This window comes from Cheilinus undulatus, linkage group 19, assembly GCF_018320785.1.
Source record: "Cheilinus undulatus linkage group 19, ASM1832078v1, whole genome shotgun sequence".
NCBI lineage: Eukaryota > Metazoa > Chordata > Actinopteri > Labriformes > Labridae > Cheilinus > Cheilinus undulatus.
Window position 1 is genome coordinate 34,191,404 of NC_054883.1, and position 18,205 is coordinate 34,209,608.

At 40.3% G+C, this 18,205-nt stretch overlaps 1 protein-coding gene across 7 annotated transcripts in view; it reads left to right on the forward strand.

Moving 5' to 3' along the window:
- The window catches only part of rnf152 (ring finger protein 152), a 94,312-nt gene extending 80,813 nt beyond the window's left edge, over positions 1 to 13,499 (forward strand). For all 7 annotated transcript variants that reach the window (XM_041814041.1, XM_041814040.1, XM_041814039.1 and 4 more), the window contains one exon: positions 4,359 to 13,499. In XM_041814041.1, coding sequence (XP_041669975.1) covers positions 4,546 to 5,190 — 645 coding nt within the window. In that variant the 5' untranslated portion in view covers positions 4,359 to 4,545 and the 3' untranslated portion in view covers positions 5,191 to 13,499. The remainder of the gene's footprint in view (positions 1 to 4,358) is intronic.
- The last annotated feature ends 4,706 nt before the right edge of the window (positions 13,500 to 18,205 follow it).

Below are 18,205 nucleotides of genomic sequence, written 5' to 3' on the forward strand. Positions count from 1 at the left end.
TTATTTTTTTCATTATTATTTTTTTTCCCACCAATTTTAACATATTTTTTCCATTTAAGACATATTTGTCAATTTTAACCCCTTTCCACCACTTTTTTTCTGCCTCTTTTTGCCACTTCTAAACCAGTTCTTGCCACTTACGCCTAATGTTGCCCCTGTTAACCAATTATTGCCACTATTAATTTCTTTTCACCACTTTTTATGCCAAATTTTTCCCATTTTCACCATATTTGACTACTTTATATGCCAATTTATGCTAGTTTAACCAATTTCTGCCAATGTATGCCTATTTTTTCTTTCTCAGTTAACCCTTTTTTGCCAGTTTATATCAATTTATTTTTTTTTATCTCATTTCACCAAATTTCCACCTATTTTTGCCAATGTAAAGCCATTTCGGCCACTTTTTAACTCCCTTTTGCCAGTATTTATGCCCATTTTTGTGACCTTAACCAATTTTTCCATTTTTGGGTTAATTTTTTGCCTTTAATTTCTGCTACTTTTAAAACCCAGTTTCACCACCTTTTCCCACATTTTTTTGCCATCAATAACCCATTTTAGCTATTTTTAACCCATTTTAATTATTTTTCAACAAAAGGTATTTAATTGTTTAAGAGGGCTATTTACTACACAAATTGAAACATTAAATACATTTCTGAAAATGATTAATTAAAAAAAAAGATATTTGTTTCATTGATAAGTGTGGGTATTTTTTTTTAGGTTAAATGTAAAACATGGTTTTGACAGCTTTACTTTACAATAGACCATGATTTTGCTGACCTCCATGGGCACCCAGTTTGGCTTGGTGCCAGAACACTCTCCTATTTAACTTCCCCTTATGGCTGACCTTTTCTGCATGATTATTTTTGATTGTGCATGGCTGTGTTCAACCACCTTCAGGTACAGTAGGGGTCCCAGGTCGGTGGCACCTTTATTTTGGGGGTCGTGGACTGAAAAGGTTGAGAACCCCTGCTTTACAGCATAAAGCTTGTTGCACCCTCATATTCAGATTCATGCTACCATAATGCTTTTAACTTATGTTAGTGGATTCAGCATGCATTAAATAAGTCATTGTGATCATTTTTCTGTAAGTCACATAAGGCCTGAGGCATTGTCTTGGTAATGAAGAGGCAGTGAATGCCCTGATATATGCAGAGACACAGTTTTAAGTTGAATGGAGAGCAAAGGTAATAGTTCTTAATGTAGGTTCATGATGTACTGGCATGAAAATCCAGCAACCTTACTCATGAGTTAACATCTCCCGGCGAGGATGTCTTCCACCAAAGCAGATATTCTTGTCAAAGCAAGTTGAAGTAAGACCCCGGGCAGGCTCTGAGTTTGACAGAGTGATAATACTTAAAACAGATATTCAAAGTGTCCTGGGAATGCATCAAGAGCTGGAGGACACGGCTTCAGACAAGGACATCTTGACTACCTTGTTAACTGGCTGCACACCACAGACTCAGATATTGGTAGATGGATCGATAGAATCCTTTCAGGGGAGGATTCAGGTTTGATAAGCGGTATCTTTGTGGGATTTCAATCTGATAAACACTATCAAATTCCAAACCATGCCTTGTTGCAGTTATTTACCCCCATCTGAGGTAGAATGTGCGTCTCTTCTCCTCCAAATGAACCAAAATAAAGGGACTCCAGACTGAATAAACTGATCCTAACCTGCCTGGTGTGAACACAGTCTTATCTGTCATTGCCACGTCTGTCTCCCTGCAGGGCGCCATGAGCAGTTTAATTGCCTGCGATCTTGTTTTTGATAAAGGACAGAGATGTATGATGTCGCAGGGCAATCAGTGGTCACCTTTCTCTGTTTTTATCACCTCTTTTCTCTCCCTCCTCCTCCGTCTGTCTCGCTCCTCAGTCTCACCGTCTACCCACGTTCTGGCCCGGAGGGACACTGGCTCTGTTGAGATGGCAGAAAGACAGCGAGGAAAAGAGGGAGGGGAGAGTCTCGTCGTCTTTCGTCCTCAGCAGTTTTCACACTTGACAATTTGGGGAAAAAAATACAGTATAAAATCAGCAGGGCCCTGTTTGGTATTCATTGTTTCCTGGGTGCTATTTTGACAGGGTTTAATCATCTGTAAAAGCCAACCATCACCACTTCCGCATGGATTAACACGCTAGCAGTGATTATGCAAGAGGAGTAGGAGGAGGAAGAATTTGTTTATGGAGTCTGTGGCCCGAAGGAGACGGTTAAAGGTACTTAACACAGATACAGAGGCGAGGGGTCTCTTGAACTCGGCCCGTCTGCAGGCAGCAGAGATGTAGGATGTGTGCTGTACATAACAATGACTCTCATCAGGTTGTTCTTATGCATCGTCTGAGCGACGTACCGCCCTAAATCAGAGCTGAACCCTCGCTTGCAGCAGTAGGAAGAAGAGTCGTCTCCAATGCAAATCATGTATACTTCTATTTTTGGTGAATAGTTCAAGCTCTGGAAGAGGCTGCTGAGACCTGGAAGTTGAATCTTTGTGTTGTTTTATGTGTTGCGTTTCTTAGAAATCTTAGCCATTATTAGAAATAAGGAAAACATTGGTTTTGTTTTGATGTGGTTGTGTTTGTGAGTTTATACTTTCAGAACAAGGTCTACTTTAGTTCAGGTGAATTTATAAACATTAACAACAGTAGAGTGAACTATTGATGCCCAAGAAGGAATTTCTAAAAATCTATATTTTTATTGTTTAAATTGTCCTTAAGAAAAAAATGTGGATTAATTGATAAAATCAATATATCGCACAGTCCTAAAGGGAGGAATCTGTCCCAAAATCTTCATGATTATCTTGTAGTATGTACAGGTACATCTCAAAAAATTAGAATATCGTGAAAAAGTTTATTGTATAGACTTGTTACACATAGAGTGAAGAATTTCAAGCTGTTATTTCTTGAAATTTTGATGATTATGGCTTACAGACAAGAAAACCCAAAGTATGTTTATTTCTATGCACTTAATACTCGGTTGGGCCTCCTTTTGCATGAATTACTGCATCAATGCAGAGTGGCATGGAGGCGATCAGCCTGTGGCACTGCTCAGGTGTAAGTAACACAGTAACACCATGGTCACTGAACCAGCTTTTGGTACCTTTGGCAGTGTGGGCAGGTGCCACGTCCTGCTGGAAAATGAAATCAGCATCTCCATAGTGCTTGTCAGCAGCAGGAAGCATGAAGGTCTCTAAAATGTCCTGGTAGATGGCTGCATTGACTGTGGACTTCAGAAAACACAGTGGACCAACACCAGCAGATGCCATGGCAGCCCAAATCATCACTGACTGTGGAAACTTTACACTGGACTTCAGGTCTTCCTCCAGACTCTGGGACCTTGATTTCCAAATGACATTCCAAATTTACTTTCATCTGAAAAGAGGACTTTGGACCACTGAGCTACAGTCTAGTTCTTTCTCCACAGCCCAGGGAAGACGCTTCTGACGTTGTCTCTGGTTCAGGAGTAGCATGACATGAGGAATACCACATTTGTAGTCCATGTCTATTGGTCTGTGCCCCAGTCCAGCCTCAGTCCACTCCTTGTGAAGCTCCCCCAAATTCTTGAATGGATTTTGCTTGACAATCCTCTCAAGGCTGTGGTTATCCCTTATGCTGGTGCACCATTTCCTACCACATTTTTTCCTTCCACTCAGCTTTCTATGAATATGCTTGGATACAGCACTCTGTGAACAACCAGCTTCTTTAGAAATGACATTTTGTGGCTTAATGACTGTCAATGACTGTCTTCTGGACATCTGTCAAGTCTGCAGTCTTCCCCATGATTGTGTAGCCTACTGACCCAGACTGAGAGACCATTTAAAGGCCCAGGAAAGCTTTGCAGGTGTTTTGAGTTCATTAGCTGATTAGGGAATGACACCATGACTTTCCAGTATTGAACTTTTTCACAATATTCTAATTTTTTGAGACACTGAATTTTGGGTTTTCTTGTCTGTAAGCCATAATCAGCAAAATTTCCAGAAAAAACAGCTTGAAATACTTCACGCTATGTGTAACAAGTCTATGTAATATATGGGTTTCACTTTCAGAAAAGAGTGACAAAAAATATTGAACTTTTTTTACAATATTCTAATTTTTTGAGATGTACCTGTACTTGGCTTGATTATTGTTGCTCTCCTCTTACTGTAGGAACAAAGCAGTTTGGTCTATGATTATATGTCTTTAAGTGTGGGGTTGCTGACACTCTCAACATCATTTAATATTTTAAAAAATCATAAGCAATGGTCCAGCCTTAGTTTAGAGGTCATATCAAACCTTGATATTGTCTCAAACTGAGTACCACATCACTAACAGCAGCTTTTTCTGTTGTCTTCATTGTCTAATCATGTTTATCTCCTCTTCTGTTCCAGATGTTGGACCATGTTGCCACCAAACTGCTGTGAAGTCTCCATAAAGTCTTGGACAGAGATTGGTGAAGATTTGGATCTTTCATAGCTTCATCTGGAGTTGTGCAGCCTTTCTACAAAACTATTTGGAGGATTTATTTGCCTTTTTCTGTGAGTGAGTATAATAAAGGGCCATCTGCCTGTCTTAAAAATGGAGACTCTTTCCCAGGATTCAATTCTAGAGTGCCAGATCTGCTTTAACTACTACAGCCCCCGCCGACGGCCCAAGCTCTTGGATTGCAGGCACACATGCTGCTCAGTGTGTTTGACCCAGATGCGCAGCAGCCAGAAGGAGATCCGCTGTCCCTGGTGTCGCGGCGTCACTAAGCTCCCCCCGGGCCTGTCCGTCTCTCAACTCCCCGATGACCCGGACATCATCACTGTCATCGCCATCCCTCACGCCTCCGAGCACACGCCTGTCTTCATCCGGCTCCCTAGCAACGGCTGCTACATGCTGCCTCTGCCTATTGCCAAAGAGCGGGCGCTCGGCCTGCCAGGGGAGCTGGGATGCCGTTTCCTGCCCGGCAGCCAGCAGAAAGGGGTGACGGTGGTGACGATGCCCGAGCAGCAGCCTCTGGGCATGGGTATGGGTCTGGAGGGCATGGGGGTGGGGCTGGAGGGTGGGGAGAGCGAGAGGAGAGTTAGTCACCCGGTGGGAGCAGGAGGGAAAGGCTCCACGTGGTCTGGCGTCTGCACGGTGATACTGGTGGCGTGCGTGCTGCTTTTCCTCCTTGGCATCGTGCTGCACAACATGTCTTGCATCTCCAAACGCTTCACTGTCATTTCATGCGGCTGAGGGTAGGGAGGAGGCTGAAGAGACTGCCGCGGACCCCCCTGGACCCCCACAAATATTCCTGCCTGTCCTCAGGGCCGGACTAAACTTACATCACGGCCATCTGAGGAAACAGCAGAGCATCGTAGTGAGAAATCAAGAAGAAGAGGGCAGGGCGGAGATCCACTCATGGTCGCCTTTGTGCCCCATTTTTTATAGTTTGGAGACTGAAATAAAAACTCACCCAAAACTCCAATCATCCTTGTGTCTTTCTGTTTCCTTTGACAAACACTTTGGGATTTATTCCAGAAAAGTTTCCTGGCCAGCTGATGTGTTTATGGCGACTGTCCAGCCTCACTCACAGCCTTTTGGATTGCCTGTCTCGTTCGTGGTTGGTAGAAGTACATCCGTTATCATTGTGTTGTTTAGCTGAGTGTCTGTTCAAAGTGCGGCACCTCCAGCTGGCGCGAAGAGTTCGGACTTGGCCGCTCTCCACTCTCTGGTACTGCAGGAATTAACTGTGCAGGATCTGCGTCTGGACCTGTTTGAATCATCTGGGAAACTTTTATTTTCTCTTTAACACAACCTGTTCATGTCCTGGACAAATTGTTGTTAACAATGGCTCTGTGTGGGGAATGGATATTTGTCAGGAAATGACTAAAGGAGCATTGTTCTTTTCATTTATGCCAGCAGAATACAAGCCAAAACTCAATATGAGGTGCTTAATGACAATTACAAATTTTGAATGAGCACTGAAATAATAAGAGACAATGAGATTGGTGGTAGATCAAGCCAGAAAGACTTTGTTGATGTTTCTTCTGTTTTACATTACATTAAATATCATTTGTGCACAAATCTGTGCTATAGTCAGAGCTAAATGCAGTTTATTTGTTCAGTAATCTGCCATCTCATTTATCAGAAAAAGAAAAATATATCTAATACTGTCTAAAATATATCACTGTTGCTTTTTATTTTATATTTGGCGAGCATCTTTGCAGCACCTTGTAGGCTAAAATGCTACCTGGAAAATATGCATTCTTGAATTCCTATCAAGAGTTGATCCATACTACCATCATACCCCTGGTTTTCATATGGCTCAGGAGCTAGCTGTGATTCATGTAGCTGATGTAGCTAAGCTTGAACTGGAAGCAGTGGGAGAAAGCTGGCCTGGCTCAAACAGCATTCTTTTTGCTCTTATATCTAGTTTGCTCAATCCTTGTGGGCAAATGTAATTTGTGCCAGACGCTATGAGACAAAACCTACTTCTTTTACTGTACCTCTTTAACTTACAGTAAAACCACAAATAGGCTACAATTTTTTCAGGAAACTAAAGTAAAATGAATAAGACACAACACATTATTCCCTGGGCCGTACTTCTCAGAGGGACTTCATAGCTTTTAGTCGTGACTGAACCTTGACAGCAAGAAAAGGCCTTAGGAAAGCAGCTACCTTTGACTACTATGTGGAGCTACAGCACCCAGTATTTTATTCTCAATCTCCTCAATTGTTGCATGTTTACATCTTCTGAAAACCACAAAAAACTGAGATCTTAGTTTGAGCTTTAAGTTTATGTCACTTTGGACCCTTATACAGCAGAGGGACACTATTTAAAGGCATAAAATGCAAAAAGTCCCAATCAGAATTAGCTTCAGTGATATTTAAGTGCTGTCATACAGGGCTTGACATTAATAACTGTCAACTAGCAATGGATTCCAGTTTTATTTCAACCATGGCAAATAATGCGGTGACTCCACTAGCCACTTTAGTGGGCTGAATTTCTTGGTGACACATCCTGTGCTTTATTCTAACTGGTCATGGCTGTTAGCACAGTACAAAGTGCTTGATTTGTGCCCATTTTATATTACACAATAAACTTTGTTAGTCAATTTGTGGAAGCCCCCCAGGCGTGGTTCTATGAGTGTGTGACGTCACGTGAACACCATTTCATTCAGGAACGTTCTGTCATATATTGAACCATTTTATTGCAAAATGGATATACAGTTTTATGATAGAGAAGACTCTGCTCTTATGCTCCCTGGGAAGTCAAAGTATGCTGCGTAGCTAAAACCCCCCATTTGGATGGATACATTTATGACAATGTGTACCGAATACAGTAAAAATAGTTCAAATTGAAATGATGTATAGTAGCATGAATTTCAACATGGGGTGCATCAAGCCTTATGCTATAAATGAGGAGGCTGGGGTGGAGGAGGTTAAGATTTGCCAGCAGCAGTCTGATTTTCCTGCGATTCAGCCACGAATTTGAAGTTGCACGACTCAGTCGGAGCGGGCATCATTTCTCGTGCTGTGTACAGGGGGCTACGACGGCCAACCACAGCCCGTCGTACTACTGTACGACCAGCTCCTGACTGGTTGGGAGGATTTCTGGCATGTTTGATATTTTGGTTGTATGACTCCTTAAACTTCACAGTCAGAGCAGAAACGCGAGCAGAATAAACAACTTTAGGGGATTGTTTTCCTTTGTAAATGGTCAGACAACGTCCCAAATTACCATGACAACGGCTGGAATCACTTTCTGATGCACCCCCGTTATGATAAAGTAAATAAACTAGCAGGAAATTTGCTATCCGCAGACCTGCAGCTCACAGACAGACACAGGCGAAGATGATGCTTGTGTGTGTGGGACAGAGAGAGATAGCGGGAGAGGGTGAGAGAGGGAGAGTGGGAGAGATAGAAGGGGGAGAGAGAGAAAATGAAAGTGTGTGAATCTTTTTAAAACAAAACTCTGCAGGTTTCTGTCAGAGTCCGTCCTGATTTCAGTCGCATAGTGTGAGCACTCAGGTCGTGCACGACCATCGGATCGTACAGTGTGAGAACAACTCGTGCGCAATGGTCGTGCGTCGTAAACGATTCAGTTGCACAGTGTGAGACATTCTGCCACGACAGTCGTACAGTCGGCTTGAAATCACACAGCATACACCTGGCTTTACACATTTTTTAACATAACAGGGATGAGTTAAGATCCAACTCATTCAACCTGGTTTGGATACCAATATAAGGTGTATGATATTGGCCTGTGACACCCCGGGTCTCATCTTGGGGCCATTTGTCCAGTTTGATGGAGAGAGTCTGAACAAACACTCTTATAAACCTATAACTTTGATTATTTTATAGTGTTACGATGCCAGGACTTGTTCAGAAAAGTCATCAATTATATGTTTGACTCGCTGGCCACTGAATTAGACCCCAAATAACCTTTAAACTGTACAGTTTTTGTGACATAATCTTTTAAATGGCTAAAGACCCCATCCACAGTGTTTACCTCCATTTATTTAGATGGAATGTTTCATACAGAAAGGTATGGACCAGCTTTTTTTGGGGCAAAGTACCCAAAATGATTACTTTTATCAGTGTCTATGTTTTACTTCATTCTAGTAATGACTAATACTGTATTAAAACAGAAATAAAGTGTTGTGCTGGATGGTAGCATAGTTGCTACATCTGTTACAGTGCAAAACTCAAAGTTTTTGAAAAGACAGCATTGTTCATCCCTCTAATCCCAAAAATTATGATTTAAGATGAGGATGAGTTGTGTGTTGATGCTAAATGAGTTAACTACTCCTTGTTGCTCACCATGGGTTTAATAATCTTCACATTATGCAAACATTTAAAACATGTCACATGAATGTGAGGCTTTGGTTTAGTAAGTAGTCATACTTTTTAAAGGTGGAAAGGTTAGCTGTTTCCTCTTGCATCCAGTTTGAACGCTTAGCTAAATAAAACTCATCACTGCATATAGCTACTTCTCGCTCTGGAAATAACATTGGTATGGATCTCAGACTCAAGATAATGAAGCCTAAAGGCTCTGCATCAAGCTGCTCTTGTAATAGAAACCGGACAAAAGGGAACATTATTGTTTCTGTTGTATATTTTTTGGCTTTCTGATGAATGCTGAGCATGCTATCATGGGTTAGCTGGTTGTCCTTCTTCTTTACCTCCTCTAAACACAAGCTCTCCAGCTTTAAGCAGCCCTCACCAGCTCACAGCCCACTCATTATCGACCCCCTTCATCTTAATACTGTCCTTCATTAGAAACGGGGTGGTTCTGGGCTCAGCGGTGTGTTTTATGTTCTTAACGGGTCAGTAATGGGTCAGGAGTGGGTGTGAACAGCAGGGTTCCAGTTAATGACAGCCGTATCGATTTATCTGCTTTTGAATATCTGTTACAATCCCTGAGAGGTGGATGTTTCTCTTTCTTTTCACTTTTATACATCGAGGTAAGCCATGAATCTGTTTACTGTATGTTTAAAGCAGCCGAGTGTACAGTAGACACAAACAGGGTCAACTCTTTTGTACAGCAGTCTCTTCATGTACAGGATGATTGTAATCTCCTCGTCTTTGTCTGATAACTTTGTTTTACTTTCTTACTATGAAGAGCATGGTTCGGTATTAAAACGAATGAAATAGACATGTAATCCAGCACGCTTCAGGGCACTCAGAGTGGGAATGACACACCAGAGACACAACATAAAGAAAGTTAGGGGGGTTCACATTAAAGCCTGGAGTACACTTAACCCCCAAGGCGTGTTTTTTTTTTTATTTCAACTAAAATCATGAAAACAAACAGAAAACATTAAAATCCAAGCACTATTTTTTGCAGACAGGTTCACAGCTGTATTTGATAAACATCATGAAATTGGTCTGTAAAGTGTGGCCTGCGCTGGGTATCATGCTCAGTGCTTCAGTTACATATGAGCATGACACAACCTATGTACAACTTTATCCCTACTTTCTGGATCAAAATACCACTAACCTGCACTGTTCCGATGGGATTCTATCGATGCTATCAGTTCTTTGTTTACATCATATCAGAGAGCATTACAGTAGCATGGCAGGAGCCATTAACCAGGGGGGCTGCATTCCAGTGTAGACCAGTGGTCACTAACAGTTTCTACAGCACAGAGGCCACAGCCCTGCTGCTGTTTGGCATATTTCTTCCCCCACTTTCTTTCACCATATATTTCTGTCTCTCTCCAGCTTTCCTTTCCAATATAGATGAAAAGCCCTAAAATAACCCACTGTTGCAGGATTCACTAATTTGATCCCTCATATTAGCCTCAATTTACCACTTTAACTAAACTGTTATGTTTCAACTTCATTTTTTTATACTGCAGTTTTAAAAACGAACACTTTATTGTGTTTTGACATCCCACATCAGCTTAATATCACCACTTTTCAGTGTAAAATTTGACCTTTTTTGACATTAAAATGGATTAAAACTCATGCCTGAAAGCTGCAGCATAGAAATATTCAGTTTTCAAGTGTTCAGACAACAATAGGGCAGATATTTGTTTTTCAAATGCAGTGGAAGACATCGGGTAAGTTCAAATGGCCCCGCAGTTGCTATGAGACGGAACAGAAAGCCCTTTTAAAGTGCAGCACTCCTTTATTGAAATATTTTTAGCTCTGGGTACTTTAAGACCTCTGGACTCTTCAAAATAAAACTTGCAAATTTTCTTGAGGTTAAAGTTTGTGTTGCAGTTGTAAACAACATGAAAACTCTGACATTTAGGGAGAAAAGGTCGATAAAGGCCATGAAACCTCAGCTTTATGGGATTCAAACACATGATCCCAAATATATATGATATAAAACTTGGCACTGTTTTGAATAACTTTATACTATCAGAATTGAAGGAAAAAGGAGCTTCTATGATGTCTAAAATTTGTTTCATGGATAGAAACAGACAGAGAGGTGAAGCTGAAGAGAGTCCTAGTCTGGAGATATACCTGCTGTTACCTGTGCACATGCATGCAGATGACGGCTCCCATGCATCCCCCGGCATTGGTTATGTGTGTTAACTATATACATCCTTAAAATATTGATGCAACACAGATGCAAGATACAGTATGTCCATGTGATGAAGAGGTCGTGCAGAGGAAAAGGGAACCTGAGTGAACACAGCAACAGGGAAAGAAATGTAATGCCTGTATTTTTGATAGAGACACAGGAGATACATGGAGAGAAAATGGGGGTAGAAAAGAAACAAACAGGTAAATGATCAGGAATCAATCCTGCAGCCAGTGCTGATGCCAGATGCAAGAAGATAATTTCAGTCAGGGACACTCTCATCATACATTCACCCATATTTTGCAAATGGATATATAGTTTTAATTGAAAGATGCTCCCTGGGTTAGTCAAGCTGCATGCTTTGACTTTTCAGGGAGTGCATTTCTAGAAACACCCATATGTATAGATACATTTATGACAATGAGTATTTGATACGATGAATTATTTCTAAAGCAATTAAACCATACTATCATGAATCTGCTTATGAGGATAAAAATGCTTTAAGCTATAAAGGAGGAGGCTGGGGTGGAGGAGGCTAAGTTTGCCAGCAGCAGCAGCATAGTGCATCAGCATTAATGGGAGCAGGGATCAGTGAGAAGTACGCTGTGATTGGCTGTGGGAGCTGGGAGGCATTAGTTGTGATCAGCTGACCATCAGCTGATCACAGCTGGGCGCATGACTACCGTGCCCTGCATGAACTAAGGCTAGGCTTTATTTATATGGACCTTATAAGCCGATGTGCAGAACCAATACAGGGGAAGCATGGCAGCCGTCATGGGTTCACATATGTGCATTACAGCAAGAATATCACCGGCCTGAGGCCTGCCTCAGCTCACCCTCTTTTGTCTGTTTCTGGATTGGCCAAAACAGAATTTTCAAAGGATTAGTTTCAAAGCCCTCTAAGCCAAACCTCATGGAAGTCAATTGGAAAATCTGAAGTAAGATGCCATAAAAGATGATAATAATGAAGTATTTTTGCAAACTAGCCTCTGAGCTAACCCAGTGTCCATCTGATGAGTATGTTTTGTGTTTATCATGAAAACTAAAGAAAGTGTTGCTCACCAGGACTTCTGTTTCAACTACTGTTATAACAACAACACCTATAAATGAATCTGGCTGAATGGCACCAGTTGATATGGTTACTCATTAGAGCAAAACACTGTACAGTTACATCCATGCACTAGAGTCAAATGTCTAAGAAACAGAGCACAGACAGCGTGTTCTGATTACAATCATCAGTCTGATGATACCATTGGTTATTTATAATTATTTGGTCAGTTTACATCTCACACATCAGATAGTTGTATCCAGCCTGAGCTCACTGGTGTGCTCTCCTGTGAAGTCTAGTTGAACAGGTTGGGTAGAAATTAGTATATTTACAGGTGACTGTAAAGTTTGTTTAATTCTGCTTTTAAAGCTGGGATTTTAACATGAGGTGTTTATGTGACCTCTGCAGCTCTAGCAGACAGCCTCTAGGGGACACTACAGGAACTGCAAGGTTTTTTTTTTTTTTGCACTTCTGCATTAGCTTCATTTTGAAATACCAAAGCCTGGCAATTGGATTTCTGGCACAAGCCTTGATATAAGCTGTGGATCCTCAAATTGGAAACCTAACAAAACAGCCCGAACCTTAACTTTTCTTCCCCAGTCCACTGCACCAAGTTACTTGTCATTTTCACAGCGATGATTTAACCCAAGCACTCCAGAAGACATTTGTTATAAGAAAAATAACTTTTTTTTTTGTTCAAGGGATGTTTTTAGAAGTTAAATGATCCTAATGTGGCAGAATAAAACAGATAATTGAAGATTTCATGCAAAAAAGACCCAGTTAAAGCAGCATTAACAGCTCTAACATGCTCTTCGTTTGATTTTTCACACATTCATGATGAATGAAACATTATTCATTCCTTTAGTCCCACCAATCTATCACAGATGAGAGCCTGTACGTGATGTAATAAGAGGTTTGGTCATTTTCCACCCCTATAGTGTCTCTTGAATGCTGATTTATTGGATTATTGATCTGGAGGAGTTGAAATCCCATCATTATTCAGAGGCAAACACTGTAAAATGCTGTCATGCATAAAACCAAGGATATACAAAGGTATATGAACAATTTTGGGTCTCGTATGCCTTTTATTTCCCCAGCTTAATTCAATATTCTTCAATAAAAGGTCACAAAAGATAAGAGGGAATATTCTTAACACCTGATCTTTCATGTAAAGGTCTGTTTCTGTTCATCTTTTCAGCTACATGACATTTTCTTGTGATTTACAAGAATAGCAAGCCTCTGAATCTTCTTGTCCTTTGTAAAGACATTTTTTAATCATAAACTTCCCTGTTCATTATTTTTCGTACAGAATCTTAAAGAGCGACGGCTGTAGAAGTGTAGAAAGGAGGCTTGTCATTTCTGTGCCTGTGTGTTTGTAAAAATGCCGTGAAGTTCCTGTTGTAGTTTCCTGCTTGTGTCGAGTCGATGGTGGCTGGGCGACACAAGCAGCAACTGTTTTTTTGGTGCAAAAATAAAGCAAACCTTCTTAATTCAAACAAGGACTCCTGACGCTTTTATTTTGAAAAGACCTCGGTTGTTTATGGATGTTTTTTAGCTTTAACAAAAATGTCCTCTTGTGGAGTAATAAGCCTTGACATTTACAGATTGGAATCCAAAGAAAAGCCCACATTACCTCTTAAATGTGTCTTTTCTCTTAGCTTTAGAGATAAAAAGCTGATTTCTTGTAGCTCTATTCATCAAAGTCACATATTTCATGGTCGAGTGGAGTTAGTATAAAGCAGGCTCTCTCTGTTTACCCTCAGGAACCTCTTTTTGCCTCAAATATTTATTGATATAGTGTGGGGGAGGTAATTAACGCTCCCCAGGGACAGATTTCAGCCTGGATTCTCTGCAACAGAAACACCTCGGTTCCTCTCAGGCAGCTGCTAATGATGACCAGCACACTCATCATGGACCAGCCAGTTCTACCCACTCTTAATGATGGCTCCTTCACTTTAATGACTGCAGGATTCAAGTGCGGCATGAACCTCTCAGTTCTCAGATTTCACAGTGAATCCATCCTTTTTTATTTTAACCCATTTAGACCCAAGGCTGCCCACAGAAAACCTCTTGAAGCCAAGAATTGTTGGAAATAACCAGATCTGAAATCATCAAAATCCTCCTCTTCTTCAAACATGTTGTTCCAAGCACAGTCTCAGGATGCTTTACTAAAAACAACTCCAATTCCAAAAATGTTGGGACAAATGTAAATAAAAACAGAATGCATTGTTTGTCAAATTTCATAAACCAATTTTTCATGCATGATAGAAATGTTGAAACAGAGACATTGTACCATTTTCTGACAAATATTAGCTCATTTTGAATTTGATGGCATCTCAAAAAAAGTAGGGACAGGGCCATGTTTGCATGTTGTCCCATTCTTATCTGGTGTAGGATTCCAGCTGCTCAACAGTCCACTGATAGTGCCTTTCCAGATGTGCAAGCTGCCCGCGCCATAGACACTAATGCAACCCCATAACATCAAAGATGCAGGCTTTAGAAGTGTATAAGGATAACAAACTGGATGGTCCCTCACCTCTTTAGTCCACAGGACACAGCATCTGTGGTTTCAATTACTGTAGGACTCATGCTGTACTGGGCTAGAACAGTGGTTCTCAACCTTGGGGTCAGGAACCCTTTGGGGGTCGCAAGACACTGAGAGGGGGTCTTTAGATGCCCTAAAACAACTAAGAATATATTTTTTAATTACACTGTTGCCACTTCATACCAGTTTGACCAAATGTTAATTCTTTTTTAAAATCATTTTTTAACACCAATTTAGCAAATTTTAGACCATTTTTGCCACAAAACCATTTTTTTTGCCCATTTCAAACCCTTTTCATCACTTTTTTCCTGCCTTTTTTCCCATTTCTTAACCAATTCTTGCCACTTTCTGTCTGTTGCCTCTATCAACTGCTTTTTACACTCCTTTTGCCAATTTCAACCACAGTTAACCAATTTTTGCCAGTCTATATCAATTTTTCAGCCCAGTCCACCTAATTTCCACCGAATTTTGCACTTAAAAGCTGTTTGAGACACTTTTTACTCCCCTTTTTACCACTTTTTGTGATCGTTTTTGCCACTTTAACCCATTTTTGGTTATTTTTGCCACTTTTGTCTAATTTTTGCAATTTTTAACTCATTTATTTTCTTTAAAAATCTAATTTCATCACCTTTTCCACCATTTTTTCTGTTATCAACTAATTTTACCTATTTTTAATCCATTTTAATTATATTTTAAACATAAGATATTTACATTTAAAGAAGTTTTTTACTACACAAATGAATAAATTTGTTTCTTTGATCAGAGTGGTTATTATTCAGGTCAATATGGTTCTCACAGTTTAACTTCACAATGGCGCATGGTTTTGCTGACCTCCATGGACCCCCAGTCCAATATTCTCGACTATTCTTGAATGTGCATGGCTGTGTTCAACCACATTCAGGTACAGTGGGGGTCCCCGGATTCTGGCACCTTTATTTTTGGGGTCATGAGCCAAAAAGGTCAAGAAGCACTGGGCTAGAAGATGCAGCTCTGTTGATAGAGACTGAGACCTCTCTGTCTTTTGCCTCCCTCTCCTGCTGTCCCACTCCATCTTTGCAGCAACAAAGAAGTTTGTCCTCTAATCCTTTCAAATATTTAAGTTTGAGCTGCCTGACATACTGTAGAACTGTTCTCTGAAAAACTGATATTGCTTTTACTCACTCTGTTGCACACTGTCACCCAACACTGCCTCCTACAAATAGGAACCATAACTTTTTTATTTTCAGAGAGAGAAGAGGAAGTCTCGTCTGCTCTGCTGCAGGGCTTAAACAGACAACCGTCCCCGAAGATTACGCCAGAAATTCATGAAACATCCTCGACAGCATCGTGCTGCAGTGATACGAGAGAGCGGGTCCTGGGACAAACCTGCTGTTTAATACTTTATTCCAGAGAAAACACCAGAATTAACGCCTGTAACTTCAATAAATCATGCAAATCATCAACCATGCAGGTGAGCGTGAGAAAACTTTGATATGTAGAGTTTCATGAGTGTAAATCTTGTCACAGGTAGATAAATCAATATGAGGGAGATGTAGCACTCATTTCTCATTATTGTGTTGCAAGTTGCAGAAAGTCCTGAAGATCTGGTACGCCGCTGAAAAGAAACTCAAATCAAAGCTTTCACTTTTCACAAAAACAAGCCGCTGCAGAAACCGTCAGATCTCTAACACTTCATTTTCTCTGCTGCACAAGTTCTTATTCAAAGGAAATGAAAGGGATATGGAAATTTCAGGGCTGTTTGGCTTGTTTTTGTTTTGGTTGTGTGGGAAGAGTTTATGTAGCATCTGAATAAATTACCCAGAAGCCTCTCAGGTACATTATTGTGATAGTGCGCAGGAGTAAAACGAGTTATTGATCCATCCAGAGAAGACTGAAGCTCTGACAGGCTCAGTCTGCAGCAGAAACACTAAAGAAATTAAAAGTTTGAATGGCTGACAAAGAGTCTAAATCAGGGGTGTCAAACTCAAGGCCTGGGGGCCAAATCTGGCTGTGGTGCAGTTTTACCCGGCCCGCAAGATCATATGATATTTTGATTAGAACTGGCCTGTAGGTCTGAGGTCTGCAGATTTCCTCCAGCAGAGAAATAAAAATGTAACCTTGAAGATTTAAAATATCCCTTGTTAAGTCATAAAAATTTGAAAAAGTAAAAAGTAAAATATTGACAAAGTAAGGAATGATGGAGGGACATGAGTTTGTGTTTTCATTTAACTCACTGAGTGCCATTGACATATATATATACGTCAAAGGGATTTTTCAGCGGCTGACACAAGGGGGCGCGCTCACGCTCCCTGGGAGTAATTTTGGGGCTTCTGGGATAAGTAGTCGGAACACGGAAGAGTCATTCACTGAAACGGACAGAAATCAGCGTGACCATTCATCTGCCTCGGCTGGCCAAGAGGCTAAAGAATGCCACAAGGTCTCCCCGGTGCATCCGAAAGAAAAGCCAGCTTGATGCATACAGCGACGACACTTCAGAGACTGACTTTCTGACCCAGACTCTGAGCAATGGCTGCCGAGTGAGCAGAGCGGACATAACATATTTTATATTATATTACTTCTATTATTTACAGGTACTGCCAGGGGACACGCAAGCAGGAGAGGACATGGGCGTATCGAGGGGTCCCGTGGAGGCCGTCCAGTTGTAGGCTGTTGTGTTGTACTTTGTATTTATTTTACAATGACATAACATTTGTAACACAATTTTCAGATGTCTTTTATGTCAGTGAAGGCAAAATTATAACATTCAAATCACTGTTTTGCTTGACAGACTCTCTTTCACAAAAATGCACTTTTTTCAGCTTTCTAGAAAAAAGTGGTGAAAAAGTGGTGAAACTAGCCTCTATTCAACTTCAGATAAATCAAGAACGGAACAAGCTACAAACAAACGTTTTTTTTCCATGATGAAATAGAGAGTTTCTTCTTTCATTTGAGCTATTCAGTGTTTTCAGAGTCATAGTACAAAATATTCTGTGGGTCTTGAAAGATGACTCAAATTGGCCAAAAATGCTGGCACAAGCCACTTTCCATTGTATAAAAGGGCTGGCACTCAATGAGTTAATATTTTGACTTTTTATCTCATATTGTGAACTTTTAGATTTCAATTTTGAATTTCAAGTCATATTTTGAAATTTCAAGGTCATAATTTCATATTTAATCTCATATTTTGACCTTTTAAACTCCTAATGTTGACTTTTAATCCCATATTTTGACTTTTTAAACTCATGATTTAGTATTTTATCTCATATTTTGACCTTTTAAAATCACAATCTTAAATTTTAAGTCATACATCAACCTTTTAAACTCTAAATTTTGTTTGTTTTAACTCATTGTGACCTTTTCAACTCCCAACTTTGATTTTTAATCCCATATTTCGACCTTTTAAACTCAATATTTTGAATCTTATCTCATATTTTGACCTTTACACTCATGATTTTTACTTTCTATCTCATGTATTTGCCTTTTGAAAACATTATTTTGACTTTTTTTTGTTCTGACCTTTTGAACTAATATTTTATCTCAGATTTTGAGCCTTTAAACTCATCAGTCATCAGTTTTTCCCCCTTAGTTAGTTATCTGTGAAAATAATGTTTACAGTTTACGGTTAAAATTTAAATAACAAAAATGTTCTCCCTGTTGG